The following is a 24,233-nucleotide window of genomic DNA, read 5'->3' as shown; positions in this document are numbered from 1 at the left end:
CTTTTCCTGTTTCAATCTGGATGGTCAGCGATGTTATTTGTTGACTTGAAATCTTTAATATATTTTCGGCGTATACTTGATTTGCTTCTTCGCCTATGAATTCATCAACTGACATTTCGGGCTTTTGAACTGGTGCCCTGGACAAGCAATCAACATTTTGATTTTCAGATCCCTTTTTGAATTGTACAGAGTAATCAAAACTTGATAAGTAGGAAGCATATCGAAGCAATCTTGCTGAATTGTAAGTGCTTCATTGTCGGTAACCAGCTTGAAAGGTTTGTCAAATACGTAGTTGAAGAACTGCGTCACACCGAAAATGATAGCTAAGGCCTCTCGATCTAACTGGCTGTAATTTTTTTCAGAACTGGTGAGTGCACGAGAAGCATAGGCAATAGGTCGTTCTACGCCTTCTGTAGAGTGACTCAGTACTGCAGCAATTCCAGTAGGGCTTGCATCAGTAGTCAGGATAACTGGTAAACTGGGATCAAATGGAATTAGTACCCAATCACTGCAAAGTTCACATTTCAGTTTTATAAATGCTGATTCGCAACTGGCGCTCCAAAACCAAGGTGCATTTTTCCTAAGTAGACATTGAAGTGGATATGAAATAGTTGAAAAGTCTGGAATGAAACGGGAATAATAAGTTACAAGTCCCAAAAATCGTCTGATTTCATCGGCATTTGATGGTCTTGGCATTTCTTGAACAGCACGGACCTTCTCTGGAGATTTGCTTATCTTGTTGTATTCAATAACATGTCTGAGATATTCGATTTTCTCTTGAAAAAGAGAACATTTTTGTTTGTTTAGGTGTAGGTCATAATCATACAATCTTTGTAAACAAAATTCTAAATTCTTCGTACATTCTTCTAGTGTTTCTCCATGTACAATGATATCATCGAAATATGATTCTGTTTTCGGTAGACCTTTAAGAATTTGAGAAAGAATGCGATTGAATTCGGATGGAGCCGTCTTGATTCCGAAACTAAGCCTATGCATGCGATAGGTACCACGATGTGTTGAAATGGTTTGGATCATGCTGCTGTCCTCGTCAACATTTAGATGAAGGTAAGCTTTGAAAAGGTCTAATTTACAAAAATATCTGGAATTACGGAGGCTATGAAATACATCGTCTATTCTTCTTACTGGGTGATTTGATTGAATTAGACGTTCATTTACACCACATTTGTAATCGACACATAACTGGACACCACCATTTAGTTTGGGAATTACTACCAATGGTGACCCCCAGTCACTTGCAGGAACTAAGGATATTACTCCGTCTGCTTCCAGAGAGTCCAACTCCTTGTTGACACGTTCCCGGAGAGCATAAGGAACGTCGCGTTCCCTTGTAAAAACGGGTTTTACTCCGTCTCAAAGTTGAAGTGCAACTTTGAAGTTGGGAACACATCCGACTCGTTCTGCGAAAAGTGACGAAAATTTATCTAAAAGTGAGTTGATAGGACTAACCTGGTGGACATGTGAGCTTTGAACTGCAGTGTTCGATGTGTCAGCGTCTATTTGTTGAAGATTAATTCCTAATCCTCGAATCCACTGACGACCAAGAAGAGCCGCACATCCTGCTGGAACGATGTGAAGTTCTCCAAAAATTTTCTTGCCTCGGAATGCAACATTAACATGTACTTTTCCTTTAGATTGAATGATATCCCCAGAATATGTGCGAAATGCAATATTAGAATTTTCTAAGGGTAAATTTAAATTTAGGCGATTGAAATCAGTCTCTGACAATAGTGAAAATTTGGCTCCGGAATCGACTTCAAAATTTTGTATCTTCCCGTTGAGATGAACAGGAACTATGTACTTGTCAGTATCCTGAGAAACTTCGAATAAGTCAATGACTTTAAATTGCGTAGCAGAGCAGTCTATAGAATTAATCCCGTATGTCATTTCTTGATTGTCTGCTTCAGGCGTAACAGTGTGAAGAGAATTCATGGAACTGGAATTACCTGGCTGGCGTGGCATCTTTAGTAGAGTTGTAATACAGACTTTGCTGACGTGTCCTATTTTTTTACAGGATCCGCATTTCAATTTCTGTTTATTGATTTTACATTCTTTCACTTTATGGTTATTCCTGCCACATCTTATGCAAAGATTTTCTATGCCTAGAGCTTTATAATCCGGTTTTTGCCTTTGATAATTAGATAAAGAACTGGAACGATTTTTTTGACGTGGACGTGTAGAAGAACTGGAAATTTTATTAGTATCAAATGGCGTTTGACGTGAAGAATTTTTTTGTGTAAGTTCTTTACTTTCGATTTTTGAAGCTTCGAGAGCAATTGCTTTTGACAGAATATCATCGAAGGTTGTTTTATCCGACTGTAATATTTGTTCACGCAACCAATCGTCACGTAGGCCACGAATGAATTGTGCACGTAGGAACACATCTGCAATTTGGACAGATTTTTCACATTCACATTTTACTGAGAATTCACAGTCGGCTACATCGCGCTGTAAAGCGGCGACAAATTCTGCAATCGATTGACAATCTTCTTGGTAAATATTTAGAAAATAATGCTGCGAAACAACAACATTCCTTTTTGGTATCAACATTTGTTTAAATGCTTTGACTAAATTCTCGTATTCTAGCTGCTTGACAGGCTTTTCCGGTCCAAGGAAAGCTGCTAAGTTGTTGTAGTGTGTCGAACCTATGGACACGCATAAAAGTTGAGAAATTTTTTCATTGTCAGTAACGCCTTTCATAGTGCAGTAATTATCAAAACGTTCTAAATAGCATGAAAATTTTTCGCGTTTGGAATCAAAATTCTCGAACGGAGATACATTGACTAAATTTATTGAAGTTTCATTCGAATGTTCTTTCGACAAGTGCTTTTCGATTTGTGCTAACATTGCCTGTTGCTGCTGGGTAAATGCAGCCATGAATGTATTGAACTGTTCAGCATCCATATTTTGAAAATAAAGTCACAGTTTGAAAAGAAAAAACAAATAAGAGTACCTGGAGAATCTTCGATGTTGAAACGAATTGACGGCTGTTTTCGATTTCGCCGAATTGTAAACTTTTACGTTTTCTTGGTCATTTCTTCCTTATTTTCTTCCATCGTCGCCAACTAACTGTGGTGACCGTCATATAATTGAAGAGGCAATGTTACTGGATAGCACAAATATGATAGAAACACTTAATTTACTTTATTCGAATATACACGTATTTACAGTATTAACCATGGCACTGCTCTGCGTTCCGGAAGCACAAGATAGAAGTTAAAGTACATAGAGAAGGCGCGACACTAGCGCCGCTGAATAGAGAAGAGGAGAGTCCTCACAGCACCCATGTCTTTGAATAAAGAATTAAATCTATATTCAAATATGAAAGAGGCCAAAAAAAAAAGCAAGCTTTAAATCATTTAATTTTTATTTATTTATTTATTTGTTTTTGCAATAATCAAGTTTGTGCTTATTTTTCACAAACTGAAGAAAACTGCCAAAACCATTACTTTTTTCACACATGCACTTTAAAAGGCTTTTTGGAAAAAGACTTTAACAGAAATATATATATATATTAGGGTGTCCCAAAAAAATGAAAGTCGTTTTTTTTAAACGCATACCCTCTTATTTTTTTCCTTTTATATCAAAACCGTTGTAAAAAAAGTTTCATGCAATTTGAAGCACGGTAACCCGTGCCGACTTGCGCCTAAAGGCCTAAACGTGTAAATAGCACGTGTATTCATAAGCAAGCGAACGCTGCCGACGAAATACTTTGCGAAGCTCAATACAGCTGTAAATAGCGCACAGAAAACAAATGAAAACAGAAAAACATATGTTGGAGGGGGGGGAGCTATCCGTGGCAATTTTCAAACCGTCAAACATGTCAGTACGAATACATTCTGGTCAGTGAGCGCAGTATAGTCCTTCCATAGGGCACGAAACATGGCAGTGGAATTGCAAAGTTTGAAAAAAAAGATATTTTTAATAGGAGTCGTATAACACCAAACTACGGGCTTGAAATTTCCCTCAAACGGACAAGTTCTGTCTGTTTTGTTTTATAACATTCGAGAAATAAATTTAACCATCAGTGAAAGTGCAAATCTCGCTATTCGGGAATGCATCATCTTTTGAAAAGGCACGCATTCCCACCAAATCGTTGCCAAATTGCGGGAATAAACTTAAAAACCTGAATCAAATTTGGAGAGACTAACAAAAAAAATGCAAAGAAACTGCAAGAAGTATTCAGGCAGCGCCAACAAGACTTTGAGAGTAATTTAAACAATTTATTCAATATTGCACATGCTGATGCACTTCGCTTAATCAAAATAGAGGAAGTTGAGATTTTCTTTCAACTCCAAAGAGAGCCCGGCCGACGTGGTCACTTTAGGGGCAGTGGATAAAAAACTGGCTGACAAAGAGGAAAAGGCTCGACTTTGAGCTGTCCAAGAGGAAAACAGGCGCATTAAATACGATTCCGCTTCAACATCCTCGGAATTGTATGAACCTGTACAAGAAGATTCCTCTTCGAGCTCTAGTGAAAATATTAATTCAGAAAATTTCCCTGAAACATATAAATCAGTACCTAGAACAAGTTTATCAGAACCTGGAACAAGTATTCCAGAACCTGGAACAAGTATTCCAGAACCTGGAAAAAGTATTATCAGAACCTGGAAAAAGTATTATCAGAACCTGGAACAAGTATTCCAGAACATGGAACAAGTATTCCAGAACCTGGAACAAGTATTCCAGAACCTGGAACAAGTATTATCAGAACCTGGAACAAGTAAATATGTAATGAGGAGTGATTTTATTACTCCAAAAACAGTTGCTGCATTGGACAGGTGTCCAAGTATATGAGATTATGTGTTTATTCTTGAAGCTACTATTGATTGCACTTGGGTGTAACATTGATGAATTTCCAATAAGTAAGTCTTCAACTCAAAGAATTCGAACTGAAAAGTGGAAGGAGTACGAGGAAAGAATAAAAATCGTTTTTCAGTACGAGGTACCATATGTAGTGAATTTACCTTGGGATATGAAACTGTTGCCTGCTTTGAGTGCTCAAAAATCAAAAGAAGATCGCTTATCTATAGTTATTTTATATGGATGTGACGAACAATTCATTGCTGAGTCTAAACTGGATAATTCCACAGGAAAAGAACAAACAAAGGCTGTTTGAAAGGCAGTTTTAACTTGGAATCTCGAAGACAAATTTAAAACTCTCTGTTGTGATACTACAGCTCCTTTAAGTGGTTCTTGCGCTATTCTTGAACAAAAATTTGATAGAGAAATGCTTTTCTTTGCTTGCCGCCATCATATATATATGAACTGATCTATCCCACTAAAATACAGTGCTATAGAGGAGCTGCGGAGTTGTTCCGAACTGTACCCTAACTTGAAAAATTTACTTGACTTTTACTGTGTTGAACTTACTAATATTACGGTCAGGGATGACTATCAAGAGTTGATAGAACTGCCTATCATATTTTTAGATGGAGATACAGAAAATGAATTTAAAATAAGACCACCGGGAGCCATGCACGAAGCTCGATGGATAGCTCAAGCGATTTACTCCATAAACTATTACTATTTAGTTCACAACTAAAATTAGATACGAAGGAAAATGAAGCATTGTTTGATGTTTGCTTGTTTGTAGCGACAATATACGTGAAACCATGGCTTCAATGCATTTTGGCAGTCAAAGCACCTAACAAAGATTTGTGCTTTTTGATAAAAGTGTACGAAAATGTGGACCCAATTATCTCAAAAGCTGCTCTACAAAAATTCATCCAGCTTTTATGGTATGGTCAATAATATTTCATTCCTTGATGTAAAAAAAACTGTCTCAATGCTTAAAGCAGTAAACGATGCAGCTGAAAGAGCGGTAAAAATGATGCAGGACTTTCATGGTTTGCTAACAGCTGATGAGGAACAAAAACAATGTGTGTTACGTTGCGTTCAAGAGCAGTGGAAGCTCCATCCTGACTGCAAAAAGCAAACATTTAATTAAAAATATGTACAGTAATGTTTCTTGTAGTCTAATATTGTTGTAAATATCTGCTTTAAATAAATTGATGCCGCGTGTAGTAAGGAATTATACAGTTAGCAATCTTTCCACTGTGGTCGCCGTACAGGATTTCAGGTCCAACTTTGACCTCAAGTCGGCACGGGTTCCCGTTATTTTATTGCAATGAAACTTTTTTCTCATGTTTCTGAGGTGAAATGGAAAAAATTTGGAGGGTATGCGTATTCGATTTCACAAATTTTTTTTTCGCCATTATATCTTGGGACACCCTAATATATATATATATATATATATATTTATATATATTAATGCTAGCAATTTAAAAAAAAAAATTCTGCAGAGCCAAACATCTTCTGCGAACGCCGTTCACACGTTTGTCTATATTATGCAAGACTGGTTTTTAGATTAGATTAAGATAATAGCACCAAATTTCAAATTTAAATATTGATAAAGAAAAAAAAATATTGAAATAACAGCTTTTCAATAATAAGTATTGTTATACATGAAATTAATATGAAATGGAAAATAATACAGTAACTGGGAATATGGTTCAAAGGTTACAAATGCAAGGAAATAAACAAAAAAGGGTTAAGATTAAAAATTCTAGAATCTACAAAAGTAGATTAAGATACAATCTATATTTTTATGACACAAAATTCTACTCAAATTTGGATAGCAGAGAAAATTCAATAATTTGTTTTAATATTTGTAGTTATCAAGCAAATGAATCGTGGAACCTAAATGCAAAACATTGCGTCACATGAATTACATGGTTGGTCTTGCAAGAGTAATTCACTTTTTTGGCAATTTATTGGGAGTAAATGAAATCTGTTTAACCCAAAATAATCACCATTGCATGGTTCCTTTTAATTTTTTGTAAAAGAGGTTTGGCTGTGTATTTTATAAAAATAGTAAATTATGTTAATTTACTGTATACCTACATGCAATATTTTTAAAGTCATTACTATTGTTTTAATTAAAATAATTATCAGTTTTTTCTATGTTTTCTGAGGAAAATTCAAACGCAATAACTGAAAAAAAAAACTTCAATATATATATATTGCGATTCAAATAAGGGGAAAATAATTGCTAAATTTCAAAAAATATATTTATTAAATACTCCATATCAAAATTAAATTTTATCTAGTAGAAATTGTCCTTGATTTCTTATAATCAGCATGTAAATACAGTGAAGCACTGCTTATACTTTTTTGAAGGGACTGTATGAAAAAAGTGTACAAATGAAAAAAACATATAACAGGTATAGGCTAATGTGTATTCGACTTTGCAGGGGCCAATTTAAAAAATATATAAAAGAGAAACGTATGAACAGTGCTTCACTGTAGTAAAAAGTTACTATGATAATAGCATTTTTTATAAATCATTATGACATGCCGGAAATTATTGTTGATTTCAAAAGTTACCTAACTTGAAAGTAAAAAGAGGTAAACATAAAAATATTGTATTCAGAAATAATAGAATTTTTTAAAAACACTTTTCATAATGCACTCAAAAAGACAAAATCACTTTTCTTGGTCAGAAAGGGCAATTTTAGTATTCTTGTATTTTGCAATTATTCCAAGAAAATAAAACCACAAACGAAGAAAAGTGCGGCTCAAGTCATTTCAAACCAATCTTTCCTATTAAGAAAAATATGCATGTTTCAACATTTAAATTTATGATTGAAAGTTAGATAATGATAAGACATTCTCTGTATGACATGAGCCGCACTTTTCTTTAAAGTGTTTTTCTTGGAATACTTGAAAACTACAGGAATACTTAAATTGTCCTTTCTGGCCCAGAAAAGTTATTTTGCCCTTTTGAGTACATTATGAAAAGTGCTTAGTAATTTTTAAAGAATTCTAATATTTTATTTTTTTAGTGTAAATGTATTTCAGAAATAGCATGATGTTACCATCAAGAAACTTCACCTTATTTTTCCACATAAGTGTTCCATACTAAAAGGGAAAAAAAACCTTTATACTAGAGTGGGTCGATTTTAACTTTTTTCAAAATAAAAAACGCCTGTGGTGGGAAAAGTTGTGTACTAGCATCAAATACAGGTGTAATTTTTTTTTTTTTTTTTTTTTTTTTGTAAATCAAAATATAATTAATCCCTTAAAAGTTCCAAACATGCAAAAATTGTTTTTTTTTTTTAAATTAAAAAAAATTTCTTATGCATTATTTTAAAAATTGTTTGTGGTGGGAAAAGTTGTGTATTGACATATAATGTTTGTTAAAAATTTTTTTGGCTAATTAAATACATTGAGAACTCTGCCGGATCTCTGAAGTTAGACCCAACATGTAAAAATGAACTTCTCAAAAACATTTTTTTTCATTTCTTATGGGTTTTTTTCATCACTAGGAGTGTAAAAAGTTGAATAGTAAGACCTTTTGCTTGTGAAAAAAATACACTGCTCGACATTAAAAATGCAACACCAAGAAGGAGGGGTCAGAAAGTGATGAAATTTGGAAAAAAGACAGAGACAGCAAGGAATAATAAATGATCTTAGTTTTAAAATGATAGGCAGAATACAGAGCGAGAACAGCGTCGGCTCAGTAGGATGTAGGACCACCGGGGACAGCAATACACGAAGAAACACATATATGCATAGAGTCAATAAGGGTGTCGAGAGGGATGGCTCTCCCTTCCCTTTCAACCATTTGCCAAAGTTCGTCTTCTGAACGAGGAAGGGACAGAGTCTGCAAACAGCGTTCAATCACATCCCACACGTTCGATTGGTGACAGGTCAGGAGAGTATGGTGGCTAGAGAAGCATTTGTGTGTTTCAGAGAGCAGGTTGGCAGATGCGAGCACTGTGTGGTCAGGCGTTATCCTGCTAAAAAATTGCAGTAGGTAGCCCTTAAAAGTAAGGGATTGCCACCAGCCGCAGCACATTATCCAAGTATCGTTGGGCCGTCATAGTGCCCTGAATACAAACTAGAGGTGATATGGAATTGTACAATTTCGCCCCAAACCATTATGCCATATTGTCGTGCGATGGGATGTTCCAGTTACTGCCCAATTAGATGTCTCCACGTCGATGCCACACACGCATGCAGAGACTATCACTGCTGTATAAACAGAAGCGGAATTCATCTGAGAACACGACATTTTGCCATTCTGTCATCCACGTCGCCCTAGTCCGGCACCATAATAAATGTTGCTGTCTATGTTGTGGGGTCAATGGCAGTCTTCTTAGCGGACGCCGTGATTGCAGACCACGTGCGATCAAACGACAGGAAATGGTTCTGGTTGGCACGGGAGCATTCAGGGTATCTTGCACCTGCTGCAGTATCGAGGAACAAGTGACTTGTGGGTCTGCTACAGCTTGTCGGTAGATGCATCGATCCACGTGATCTGACGTCACTCTGGCTGCCCCTGCACCCCTCAATCTTGGGACACTTCGTTGTTCCAACCATCTTTTGCACACCATGCATGCATCCATGTGGGTATCAGCTGCAATTTGACTCACGGATCAACCTCCCGTTCTCAGTCTGATCACCATACCCTCGTAAAATCGTCTGCCTTCGTTGATGGCGGCCTGGCATTCTCTCGTGTTACATGTACCCTCCAAGACAGAAACAAATCTTCTTCGATAATTCTCCAGTCAGAAATAACGATACGAATATTGCGAATTCTGCAAGTTCCTTCCCTTATATCTTACTCCACTTGCATCAAAGAGTCGCGCATTTCCCATCATTTACATAACTCAGTGATATACGTCTACTCCAAAATTTACATAAATTTCTGAACATTCCTTCTTGGTGTTGCATTTTCAATGTCGAGCAGTGTAATATGTTTTTAAAACCACGGCCGTTCCTTTGAAATTTGTGTAATTTTTCTTAGCTTTTTATGCTTAGTTTTGACTGTCAGTGATTGCACCATGGGAGCCCATATAGGAGGGGGTAAGTGGGGGCTGAAGTCCCCACTTATTAAATTAGAGCTTCTTTCTGTTTTTAGTACTTTTTCCTTTGAAAAAAATATATAAAACAATTCTGATCCAGCCATTAATGAATAAGATATTAAAAATGTCAAATTTTAATAACTGTAATCCGTATTGAAATCAGTTTTCATGGGGAAAATATCTTGCTAAACCATGGGGGAAATATTGCCCCCCCCCCCCTCAAAATTTTTCATGAGGCCGTCCATGATATGCACAGCTCAATAAGTATTTTTAACAGTCAAGAGTCAATTGACATTCATGATATCATGATGTTTGACATTCTTCAGCATTTTTTATCACCCCACTAAAACTAAACTGTAGCCCCTCAGAAGAATCAACACAAGCCCATTAGAAAAGAATAATGAACATATTTTTTTTAAAACCACGATAGAGTGAAGCAGTAAGGTGTGACTATTTCTTTAGTTTATAGCAGTGGTGCCCAGCCTACGGCCAGCAAAGTTGATACGTGTGGCCTGTTGTTTAGTTTAAAAGCAACAATGCGAAAAGCAAATTCATGACAATATAAAGTTTGGAGTTAAATATTCAGAAATTGATTCCGGAAAAACAGTGCAATAAATAAAAGGAGCATCGAGCATCTCCAACAGCTATGAGTTTTTTAATTTCCATATAATTTCCTATATTATTTTTTATGTTAATAGGAAAAATTTTAAATACTTAAAATTTTCGTATGTGTTTTTTATGACAGAATGGGAAGCATTTTAAAAGGAGGTGCGGCCTTTGGGTACGAAACAGTTGGGCACCACTGGTTTATCGTAATTGTTAGGTTCTGCTTGTCTGGGAAAAATACAACAACGGCCTTAAAAAGGTATATAAAAAATATTGGAATAAGTTTATTCTGAAATAATATCAAATTAAGGCATTGATAAACATATAAAATTTTAAACTTGCCTGATAGAAGTTGTCTTAGGTGTTCAACTTCTTTTGGGGCATCTTATGCTGTGCAGCATGATCAGTCTCTTGAGCCATTCAACACATAGAAAAGCAAATTGAAATGAATTAATTTATGATTAAAAAAAAACTATTAGATATTTCACAAGGCAAAATAATTAATTTTGATATTGATACTAAGAATAAAAAATAATTTAACCTGGTTACAAAAAGAGCCAGTTAGCTCCTTAACTTCCAGGTGTTCTTCATAACTTGAGTTATTCAAATTTTTTTAAGCAAAAATGATTTTAACAAAAGATAATTTAAAGAAAGTCTAAACATTCTGTCAAGTTACAAATTTAAAAAAATAATAATATAAACAAAAAAAAAGTATAGCTTGGAAATTTTTTTGTAAAATTACAGGAACAGTAGGAGAAAACTATCTGAAAATTTCAACATTTTTTAAGCTACCATTCACCATTCAATTATTAGAAATTATCAATTATTTTCATGAAAATATGGATGGCCTTTCAAGCAATATGTTTCTGAAGAGAGACATTTTTTAAAAAATATGAAAAAATAAAAAAAAGTTTACAATGTTACAATTTATGTTAAAAATATAACCGAGTTTTAAATATTTAGTAAACCAATCACAATTCAAGTTCCCTTATTTAACCAGGGTTCTTGCTAAAATCCAAGCTTGCAATTAAATACAATTTACCGACAGTAACCGATAGGCCCCTAATGATGCAACACGAAATTTATTGGCAGATGAAAATAATGACAGAACCTTGAAATATTAATAAAAAATAACAAGTTTAATGCAGATCATAATATTCAGAAAGAAACCATATAGTGGTAGATAAACATGTATCTTAACCGATAGATTTGTTTTACATAATAAAAAGATATACTATTTACATAATCTGAGAAAGCTTAAATGTAATAAATACTACGTAACATTCAAGGAAATTCAAATATAACTCTAAAATTTAACTTGAGTAAGAAAAAATTGCTCACACATAGGAAATTTTAAGACCCCCCCCCCCCCCGCTCCGAAGCCCCCGTGCCTACCGCATTTGCAGTTTACCAGTTTTAGATGCCCAAAATGACTCGGACAAATGGGGCTATTGCATTTCATTAAATATTCGTAATATGATAGAAATACAATGCCTGATACAAATATTTTGATACGTTAACAATGTGCATATCACATGACATGCACATTATTGTACTTAATTGTAATACTCTAGTTAAAAAGATTACGAGCGAATATAGGGGAACAGTATAATTTCTGATTGGTAAAAGTATTAAGCCAATTAATAATTTTCCCTCAGAATTAAAATCTCTTGATTCTTTTCATACCATCCAAGACATAATAAATAAACAATCTGTTTGTGTACACAGAAAAATCAGGTTGAAATGAAATTCAATAGCACATTTGTTATGAGAGACTTATTTTTTTTAATCATTGCGCAACATAGTGAAGTGATAATGTGAAAATTATGAAAATTTAACTAGTTTTCTTTATTTTAGTAAAAGTTAAACATCGGCAATATTAATAAATAAAATTAAAGTAATTAAACTTACCTATATCCTGTATAAGGTAATTCAAGCGGCCACGGCCACGTGCAGCAAAAACCAACATTTCACCTCGAGCGTAAACAAAGCATCACGGTGGCAGTTAACTGCAGACAATCAGGGAGAGAGAAAAAGATGATGGGGAAAAGCCTCAAGTTTTTTTTTCAATTGCCTCGTGTTACTTTCTTTTCTGGCTTCATTCGAATGCTTCATTTTTCAAATATAAATCAAATTCGATTCATTTTTTCCCTTTCTAGTTAAGGTGATCGTATTTCTGAACGCCAGTTTTCAGATGTGTCCTAAAATCCAGGAACGATATGGGGATTCTTATAAATATTTTTGGGGACTTAACTGGGACAATTTCTGGTAATTTTCACGAAATGTAAAAACATTTTTTTCCCCTTAACGATTTTGATTTCAATACTTTTTACTGTTGTAAAGTCAAACTACATAATTTTTCTTAAACATTTTCGTTTTTTTTAAATGATTCATAATAAAAGTAAGCGATCATTTCTTATACCTTTGCAGTTACAATTTTTTATTGGTTTTCAGGGATGCCCACCTAGGGGAGGTAAGGCGCAGATACTGCACCATTCAAATTTTTAGGGGGGGTTGTGTTTCGGGGGGTATTTTTCTCATTTTGGGGGCCTCTGCTTTCGGAGGGGGTCTCCACGATATAGAAGGGGTGCACCTTTGCCCTTAAGGGGGTTGGGCACCCCTGTTGGTTTTTGACTAAATTCTTAAATGCCTAAGAAGAATATTTAGAAATCTTAATAACAGTTCTGAAATATGTCATACAGTTTATAATAACACAGTGAAACCTGGATGTTACGTTTCTCAAGGGACCGGGTTAAAAAAAACGCAAAATACGGGAAATACATGGCCCGATAATGGGACCCGATTTTAATGCAGGGAAAACGTGGATCCAGAGAACGTAAAATCAGAGTTTCACTGTATACATCTGATATGAGCAAGGATTTCTTATGTACTAATTTTTGGACATTGACCAAAAATTTGACACAAAAGGAATTTCTTCAACAAATATGTTTTCATTCTCCCCGCCCCCTTTTTTTTTCTTTCGACAACATGTTATTAAAAATAGTAAGTGTATAATTATAGATCCAAAGAGTCCTCATAGCTTAGCTATGCATATATAACCCAGTCTTGTGGTAGGTGTGCCCACCTAGGGGGGTAGGGAGGGGGGTCATAGCACAGACTTCGCCATTAAAATTGGGGGGGGGTGTTTTGAAGGGTATTTTTTCTCTTTTTTAAGGGGGTCTTCGTAATTTTTAGAGGGTGCGACTTTACTCGAAGGAGGGGGGGGCACCATTATTAGCTATGGATTTGTATTGCTAATCGACCACATGTTCTTGAATTTCGGGGACAACCCGTATAGAGATTTTCGATCCCATATTCTCAAAAATAATCTCAGTACTTAGGCGTATTAAAAGTCCCCTAATTTTAAAATGCTACCGAATTTATGATTAGAAGCGCTTTTCTTTCTTTTGCATTTTTTTTTCCGGGAGGATTTTATATAAGTCTACAAGAATTATCTTTTATGCAACTATTGTAAACTGATGACTGTTCTGGGCACTGCACCTTCAAAAAGAAAATATGTATTTAAAATGTATGAAATTAGTATAATGCGGCGCATTTGTATCTCGCCTATTTTTCTTTATGAATTAGTTTATGATTTGAAAAAAACAGAGCCAAAGCTCCAAGTCGACTTGCTCGTTATCTCCGGGTTTTCTTAATAACTTGAGTAATTATAAGTTCAAAATTTATTCAATGAAAATGATTTTAGTAAGAGATAATTTTAAGAACGTCTGATTATTTTAGACATGCTTGTTCCACGCCAATTAAGCCCAATAGTCCCCTTTTTCTTACTTTCAAATCAAAAATGTCCGTTGTTTTCAAAATCTGGTCATTCTCTTTAAATTTTCAGTTTTATCGATTCCTCCCCCCCCCCCCCCCCCAACATAAAATATAAATGTGTTTTTCACGGCAAAAAATCTTGAACAAAAAATAATATTGTAGCTGAATTTTCAGATTTCTCAGTAAGAATTCAAGTCCCTTTTCTCCGTAAGGGCAAATTTAAAATCTGTTGGGAATAATTTATCACACTTCTTGTATTTTTAAAAATCTCATCCTTTTCCAGCTTTCTTCTTGGGGTTTCCTGGCCGCCATTGAAGTTCGCACGTGCAAAGTACAGAATAACAGAAGACAGAAAAAAGTGTAATAAGTGTCAAAACGATGAAAAAAAATACAATTTGCTGATCGAATGCACAATTAACCGCTTACTGCTTCATTTTTGCAGGTCCTGTTTTCGGATAGTCGATAGTGGATTAAATTTGGGATCTTTAGCAACTTTTATTTCAAATTCCAACTACCTTAAGCCTACAAAGTTGCAATATTGAAACTTTGATCATTATACATAACTGAAAAACCAACTAAAGCTATATATCAGCAAAACAATATTAATTTAAAGTAAAGCTCTGAAGCAATTTTGGATCCCCATTGAATGGAATTAAGCGCATCAGATATGAGTATTGAACAGCGAAATTCACCGATGAGCAAACGCCATCTTTCGCGCTAACTTAAAAAAGAAATACTGAAAGTGTGCGTGATTTAAAACATTGTACGTCATAAATTTTATTCTTACGATCAGAATTAGAATGAAATTCCCAAAAGAACTTTCAGAAACCTTCTATGTTAAACGCCATTTATTATTATAAGTTACTATCTATCCTTGAGCAAGACTGGCGTACACATGTAGCGTTTCAGCCCAGTAACCCTATGGGTGCAGGTTCAAACCCCGTGTAGGTGTGCGAAATTTTTTAAAAGATTATAAAATCCCGCGTGCGGAGTTGAAAAATTTGAAAGAAAAATAAAAAATTTAAAGTTTTTTTTTTTTTTAAATTATTTATCTTGGGGGAAAAATGATTTTTTTTTTTTTTTTTTTTGGAAACGATCAGGAAATATGTTCAAAACAATAAAAAAATTTCACATCAGTGATAAATTTAAAAATAATGATAGTACAACTCAAATGTATAATTTGGTTTAAAAGTATGACACAAGTATTTTTTGCCGTGAAGTCTGTCCATTGTTTAAAATTTCGTTAAAGAAAGTTGAGGGTTTATCCGTTCTGTTTGCAATTATGATAATTAGAACAGCAATTTAAATTTTTACATTTTGTTCCCAAAGAGATATAAAATGCATTTGATTGAAGAATTTTAGAAGAAACAAAGTTGGAAGAAATTTATTATTAACCTTGAAAAAATTGCTTTTTTTTTTTTTGTAAAAAATGAAAAAGAATTCGGTGAATGATTTTAAAATGTAAATTTCAAAAGTTTCTGCTTAAAACAGAAAACTCTTGTTAAAACCCTGAAATATAACACTTTATCAAGGGAAAAAAAAGTTAGGGAAATTTGGGGGTTCTGTTTGTTTTTATAATAATTTCTAACTACAATTTGAATTTGTGATGTATAAAGGTAAAAAAGTGTGAATAAAATTATATTTTACTTTTTTAAAAATTAATTACCAAAAATAAATAGAAAAACAGTCATAAACAACCATTACTTGAAAAAAAAAGCATTAGAGGAATATTATTGTATAATAATATCAAGTTTAATGTAATAATAAATTTATAACAAAATCCAGTTCAAATTTTGATGTTTTAAATTTTAGAGAAGAAAATAACGTTTTTGGCAATATTTTGTTTAATTTTGACTATCGCCAAAATGCAGGAATTTTGAATATCATAAACCGATTTAAAAATGTTATGTCTATTTTATTACATTTCCACATAAAAATTTGCATTTTTACATTTCCACATTTTTTACTGTAAAAATATTCATTTTTTCTTTCGATTAATATGTTTTGAGAAGTGAAATACTTACATGACGTCATTTTTTGACAACAAAGAAGTAACATTATTAATTTTTATTTTAAAGAAATAATCATTTTCTTCTTCTTGAAAACTAATATGTAAATGTAAAAGTACTTACTTTTTCCCTTTAAATAAAGTATATTAGAGGTCAACAAATTCTTAAATCAATAATACTTTTTTTAAATGCTGCATATAACATTTACTTTCACTCAAAATGTGAAAAATAAGAATTTTCGAAGTTTGACGAGAAAGTCCTACGAACGACTGATTTTTCTCATACGCAGGACATCCGAAGGCAAAGACTGCAAGATGTCAGAAAAGAAAGTCCTTGGTACGTCCTGAAAGGACTAAAGTTAATCCCTGGAACTACCTTGTGTGATACTCCCGAGGATGTCCTCATGTCATCGAATTTCGCACCGCGCTTTAACCTATATTTGAAAAAGTATTATGGATAAACAATCGTGTTTTGTATTTATTTGATTTTTTAAAATGAAATCTTTCGCTAATTTGAGCTTCCTATTTCATACTTAATTGTGATTTTAAAAAAACTGTACTTTTTCAAAAAACGTCTTTGAAAAAAAAATAATAATAATAATAAAATATATAAAAATATTAAACTTTAAAAAAAATAATACATTTTTACGCTTATTTAATTTAAATGTTATTCTCGTAACTCGTTTAAGTTTTGTAGATCATAGTTCATTAGGATTTTTAGAAAATTTCAGTGAGAAAACTAATAAAATAAAATTTTCCCTTCAACTTGAGATGAATGTCCTAAAAATGATTGATTTTGTTTAGACTCGGGATATACTTAAAGATAAGTCCCCAGGACATCTAAAAAAAAGTCCGTGGTACGTCCTGAAAAGATAAGGATCACTTTAGGTCATCCTTAGGCCTAAAAAAAAGTTTTTCCTTGGGACATCCTGCTAGAGGTCCCTAAGGATCGCCAAATTTCATCGATTTTTTACAACGGACTAGATTTGGACGTTCAGGACATAAAATGGACGTCCGAAGGACTTTTTGTGCTGTCTGGGAATGTGCAACAAAAAATAAATGAGTTAATAAAATAGGGAACGAATAAGAAAATGAATGAATAAATGAGTGAATTATTAAATGAAGGGATGTAAATATGTTAATTAATAAATGTATACGTAAGTAATGTAGTAAACAATTCAATGAGTAAAACGATGAGTAAACTATTTAACTTACCCCATCCACTTAGCCCCACATGCACCTGACTAATTGCAAAGCTTAAAAGTAACAAAATAAATACTACTCCAAGTATTAGTAGGTCTGAATTAATAATTAAAATGATAATAGCAAGAAATTTATCATTTAATAATAACAAAAATAAGTTTTGATTTATAACAAAATATTACAATATATGTATCCATTTTTGAAAATCGCTTGTATTATCAAATTCTTTGATTTTCAGAGGAATTTTTTTCCTAACTGGAATAGACTACATATGTTGCTACATACTAAAAATGTTACCAGATAGGTGACGAGAAGCAGAGTAAAAATTTCACCGTTTTACTTTGCCCCACAATTTCACTTTGCCCCACATTCCCCTACCTTCAAACATATTCATGAAACCTTTTCTTTAGTGCAATTGAATGAGCTTTGAAAAAAATTTCTTTTACATTTGCAATATAGTAAGCACCAGATTGTCCGTGGGTGGGCTTATCCGCAGGGTGGAATATTCAGTGCTTTCAACGCAAAAAAATAAAATAAATGAGAAATTTGGATTGAAGATTAACTGAATGTAGATAAATTTACCTATTTGACAAATACAAAATCTCTAGCCATTTCTGTTTATATCTTCCCCTCCCTTCAATGACACCAAACCTTTTAAGGTCTCCAAACCCTGATTTTTTTATTTATACATCTTTCGCTTTAGATTTGTGCTACTTACTGGTTTTTAGATCTATACTTCTTACTACATCATACTTTTCTACTTACTGACTCTTAGATTTAACCTACTAGTTGAAACCTATAGTTTTTAGATCTACATTATTTATTGATACTATATTGCTACATTACAATTTTGTTCAAAAAAATCCCCTCTCCTATGCGTTTTTGGTTTAACCTAGTTTGATCTGCTCTTCTTAATCTGTTTGCATGTTTTACTGGAATATGTAGGTAATTTGTTTGCAATAATAAGTGGTCCTCTTTTTTGCTTTTACAAAACAAAAAGCACTGTTATTGTTTCTTGCATTTGTTTAAATGTATGTGAATGCTCTTGATTTTTTAAAGCTATTACATGCTCTTATGGCTTTTTTTTTTCTTTGAACCTTTTTTGCGAATTATCGATGAAATTCCCATATAAGCGGTTACCGTGCAGCCCTATTCCGTAGATCAGTGGCACAGCGAGGGATGTGAAACACCTCCCCCCCCCCCCAGAGCCATTGGTTTTAACATAAACGCAAATTCTAATACAGTAGTTTGTGCTTATGAAAGGGCTGTTCTGATTTTTAAAAAAACCCTCCAGAAGGTATTTTTGATATAAAAAAAAAACCCTCTAGAAGGTATTTTTGGCTGCACTAGAGCCATAGATAATCAGGATTTTACTCAATAGTGACTGAAGGAAACTTTAGAATGGTTTATCATTTATCTTAAAAAATGGCCGAACCCTGAGAAAAGGAAAATTTCTTTATATGCTTCTAAAAATTCATTTTGTAAAGAACTTGTGCTTATACTTAATAAAACAATTTTATCTAAAAGTTTTGTTTTGATATGTTTATTTTAAAACAAGATCTTTAAATGAATGTTTGGAAAAAAGAAAATTAATAATTATGTATTTCCTTATTGACAGTCCTTTGTTTGAACCTGTCCTCTTAAGCACTTAAAAGAGGCTTTCTCAGCTTCCAAATAGCTGTTTACTGAGTTTTTGAATTTCATTTTTACTTTTATTCACATTGTCTCATTTTAACATCATATTTTATTATTGTTTCAGGGTTTTTTCTGTAATGAAATGTTTGCATATTTTCTTATTCCTTAAATAGATGAATTCTATCATCGTGTATCTCTGGAAGATGAAATTGAAGTTTCAAAAGATGGACCTCAGAAAGCTAAACGAAAATTTGGGGTACTTACTTGTGAAGCATACGATTCGTTATCTCGAGAAGAAAAAGAAGTACAATTTTGTCATCACTTATCTTTTTTTTATTATTGTTTCATTTTTTATTATTCCAATGATTTAGCATTATCTAATTGTAAGCCCAAAGTCACCTTTGAAAAACCTATTTCAGACAAGCAATGCTTTCTTGACATTGAATATTCAACTTGTGAGTAATATTTATGTTAAAGTAATAACTTAGTTTTAATTATATAGTGATCTTCAAGCTTACCTGAATGAAGCAACTCTACTATCTGCATTTACTTGATATGCTTTTAAGCTCAAATAATGTAATTTGTATTATACATTGACTCAATCTCCTGTCATTCATGTTGAAAATTATTTTAATTTTTTTTTTGGAACATTTTCAATATGCTTTATTGTTAATGATTACCATTTCACTAATTGCAGAACAGAACATTAAAACTGAAAGAAAGTGCACACTTACAATGGAAATATGAGCATTTCTGATTTACAAGTATTTTGTAATAAAAGAACACATTTACAACAAATTAAATATTTACCAGAATTATAACAAAATTTAAATTTCTTTGAAATTAACAAATATAATCTTAACTGTTTTAGAACATTAAAGTCCTCAAAATTTGTTGTCTAAATCATTATTCCACACTGAAAACATCAGCAATATTTTTTGATCTAAAATGCATGAAAGTCCTTGCTTTTTTGTTTTATTTTTGAGATGGTGGTTTTTTAAAGTAGCATTTTATGAGAACAATAATTTGGAAAATATATTGAAAATGAATGCTTTTTTTAAGGTGACCATACGTCCTGGATTTGCAGTCCTTGTTCCAATTTCATTAATGATTTCCTACATTTGTTTTTAGGACATCAATTCCGAAAACTTTCAGGCCTCCTTCCCCTAACATCATTTGAAGATTATTTAGAACTGCAACGTTGTGATTTTAATATCAAAATGTCAAAGTAGAGTTCCTGAACCTTGTCCCTTCACTTAACCCCTCCTAAAAACTGGCCATTGAAAGCATTTATAAGACTCCAATTTCGAATAATTTCTGGGAGAAGGCCTTCAAACCTAACTTTGATTTCAAAAACTTTCCAATACAAAGGTCTGAATCCCGATGCATTGAATATCCCCTTTCATGACAGGTTGAATGTCCATGGATTTTATTATTATTTATATTTTTAGTCTTTTGTCTTATAAATTTTCAGTCCAACTCATGATTTGGTGTTACAGTAAATATTAGTGTTCATGTTTGGGAAAGTTCTTTAAAATGCAATTAAAAAATATCTGTCTCTTTATGTATGAATTATTGTCTAGTTGTCATTTTTTTATATAAATTATTCATCTCTTCATGTCAAAAAGGGGAAAAAATGTAGCACCATTGTTTTATCTGAATATTTTTGAGACCACCCAATATTATTCAATCATTAGCACCATTAGATTTTGCTATTATGTGATGAATGTAGAAAAATATGTAAAATTTTTCGAATTAACTACAGCAAGCATATTTTTTCTTTGATTTTTATGAGTTACTGTGATGAATAATCCCAAAGGCTTCATGCCTTCAATGATCACATGCAGTCACTAGCCAAAAACAAATCCCCTGCAGGATCCTCTTCAAGGCAGCATCATTACCCAGTGCATTTAACCATTTGCTTCTGAAGCAATAGCAGAAAACATCAATAAAATATTGCTCCAGATTCTCTCTTGCCTTTCTGCACACCCCAAAAGAGAGGGTCATCCACAAGATAAAGTTGATGTAAATGATAATTTGCTACAATATGACTCAAACAATCTCTAGCTGCATAGGATGTCCCCGAATAAAGATCTAAACATGCCTGGAACATTGGCTCTGAATTCAGAAGTACACATGTCTGACAGTGCACATAGTTTACCTTTAAAAATATTTCTGTATTTCACTTTTGTTAACCATCTTTTTTATTTTCACACTAAAAAATTTATTTGATGAGTTTTTTATTTCATCTTATTGTATTCTAAATAGTCAAAGAAGAGAAAATAATTTGGGAAAGAGTATAATATACTTATGAATAAAGTAAGAAGTATAGCATAAATAACTTCTTGTTTTGTAATAAAAGTTTAAGATTGATAATTTTATTTTTAATTTCTACTTAATGATTATGTAGTATAAAATTGCAGTGAGAAATAAAGGGATGTAATTGCCAAAATTAAAATTTTGGAGATAACTTTTGAAAATACTAGGAGAACCTCTCCTTTACTTTGAGGCAAGAGATGGTAGGGTAACAGCATCAGTAATAGACAGGCTTAAGACATTGCTCTCAGGTTAACTCAATTTTGTGAGTCATTTTAATGTATTTAGACTTTAAAAACTATTTTTTTCTCATGCAACTACATCTCATCTAACGTTTGGCAGCTTCTGAATCCCCTGAATTAGTTAATTCTATTTTTATTTGCTCAATTTTGTAAAAAGGTCCGACCTCCCCCCCCCCCCCCCCCCCCCCCCCCCACCGCCAGTAACAGACATGAAAAAAACTGATGATACCCAGTAACAGATAGGATGAGGAAAGAATGAGCATTGGACAAAATTACCTTTTTCTCTTTGAAATGTGCAAATGTTCTTTCTTTTTTAGAACTAAAGCCTTATTAAAGTCAAATGAACATGAAACACCTGCTGACCTCTTGGTGGCTGTTCATAACCTTCCACCACTGCCTTGTAAATACCAACTGGTTCAAAAAAATTCACCCTGATAACACTAGAGTGTACTGTACTCATGGGCCACAGCAACATCAGTTTAACCCACCTAAAGTTCTTATTATTTAAATCCAAACTAATGACTGTCTGTTACTGGACCCTTGTCTATTACTGGTGCCGTTACCCTACTAGTAGCTCTGGTGTGTGCTGCATGAATTAAAAAAAAAAAAAAAAATCAATGAAAGCCTACCTAAGATCTGAACTGTAATAATCTTTTATAAGAATCTTTAAAAAATCCACTTACATCCCTTTGCTTCTCACTGCCTCAATTGTAGAGTGTTTTAATGTGTGATTTTATAAATTTACGTTGAAGCTAATTAACAGAAGTTTACTGACATTTTCCTTATTTACTGTTTTTTGTAACTGATCATTTGTTTTCTTTTAGTTGTGTCACAAATTGTGTCTGCTGCCAATTTATTACATTGCTTACAAAATTATTTTAGTAGCAGTAAGTGTATTAATTTTTTTTTTTTAATTTTATCAACACTTTTGGGAAAGTTTTTATAACAAAAACAGTCAGACCTCCATATAAGGTCACTGGCTTATAATGTCATCCCGCATATAAGGCCACTTTTCTAAAGTCCCGGCTTATGAATAGGGGTTCTATGTAAGGTATTATTGAATATATGGTCAAATTGTAATACAGTAACCAGTTATTAGGTCACTGTTGTCTGACTTTCTCTGAATGATATCGAGCCTAACAGATTCACTTCCAAAGAATTGTCCACAATATACAAGCCTTAAATAGTGAAAAGTTATTTCTCCTACTGACGTATTATAAAGTGCAAATAATGCAGTAGAAAGTGATAAAAAAGAAAGAAGCAGTAACACAAGCCCTCAGCATGTACATGTCATGAGACCTTTTTTTTACTAGCCATAAGAGAGTTAAAAGAAATTTTCTGAAAATATAGGAACCATTGCATTTAAATTAAAGAAAAATTGCCACAGTCCTGTATTATCGATAATTTCAAGTAAGATTAATTGTGCATCAGTTCTTTGCTTGAGCATATTTGTATGCAGCTGTATTCTAAATGAAAATTTTTCGAAGTCATTTAAAAATTTCTTATTGATTCCAAAATTATAATTGTTTTAAATTGAGTAAACTATTACTACCTAATTAAAATTTATATTTGAATATATTAAGTTTGGCAAAGAATTGGTGTATATACATGCTTATTCATTCAAAAATATATATGAATCAGGTATAAGGTCATTCCACTTATAAGGTCAGTTTTGTGAGTCCTGAGGGGTGACCTTATATCGAGGTCCAATTGTATATTTTTTTCACACATGTAAATTAAGTTGCTTTCTTAGCTAGCTTAAGTTAACTTTTTCAAAAGGGGCTGTTCTTTAATGATTATCACATTTTTTTCATAAAATTTGCCCCCCTCAACCCTTTGCCTCAAAGTGTCACACTTCTCCTGACCTCCTTCCGTTGTCACATGTCAGACTGTTTTTCATAAGTATAATTTTGTTCAATAAAAAAAGTGATGTCACACTTTTGTTAACCCCTCTCTTCCCCTTACCTCAAACTCACAATTTTTTGAATTCCCCCCCCCCCCTCAAGCATGGTATCATGCTTCATAGGGACTGCCATCATGGACTGCCCAAAAGGACAAGTTAATGAACAATAAAGTAAAAGAAATAAAAACATAGTTCACTGAAAAGCACGAAAATGCAATTCATTACCTATCTAGAAATGAAAGTATCATTTTGTATTCTTTCCTGTACTTTTGTTTATTGATATTCTATTAATTTGTGCAAATGTGTGTGAAGCCAAATTTGTACATTAGATTGATTTTGGTACTGTCTCATTGAAAGAGCAATGTGCATTTAGAACAACAGAAAATATGTAAATAAAATATTTACTATTTCCAGGTAATACCAAAAATGCTCGTGTTTTATCCCATCAAATACTGATATTACAAAATGGCTTGAAATATGGGTATTCAGTATACCAGTATTATAATCACTATATCCAAGCTATGTATAACCATAGTACTTTGCATTACGCTGAACTTGTGTCATTATTTATCAATAAGACAATTATTTTGCTTATCAATTTATTTATCAATAAATGGAATGCTAGTTTCAAAACAAAAATATTGCTGAAATAC

General features: G+C 33.1%; 1 protein-coding gene across 3 annotated transcripts in view; it reads left to right on the top strand.

Moving 5' to 3' along the window:
- The window catches only part of LOC129218032 (uncharacterized), a 184,492-nt gene that overhangs the window by 139,524 nt on the left and 20,735 nt on the right, over window positions 1-24,233 (top strand). For all 3 annotated transcript variants that reach the window (XM_054852211.1, XM_054852212.1, XM_054852213.1), the window contains 2 exons: window positions 19,293-19,423; window positions 22,502-22,564. In XM_054852211.1, coding sequence (XP_054708186.1) covers window positions 19,293-19,423; window positions 22,502-22,564 — 194 coding nt within the window. The remainder of the gene's footprint in view (window positions 1-19,292; window positions 19,424-22,501; window positions 22,565-24,233) is intronic.

Source organism: Uloborus diversus, chromosome 3, assembly GCF_026930045.1.
Source record: "Uloborus diversus isolate 005 chromosome 3, Udiv.v.3.1, whole genome shotgun sequence".
NCBI classification, from domain to species: Eukaryota; Metazoa; Arthropoda; class Arachnida; order Araneae; family Uloboridae; genus Uloborus; species Uloborus diversus.
This window is presented reverse-complemented; position numbering and strand designations above follow the sequence as displayed.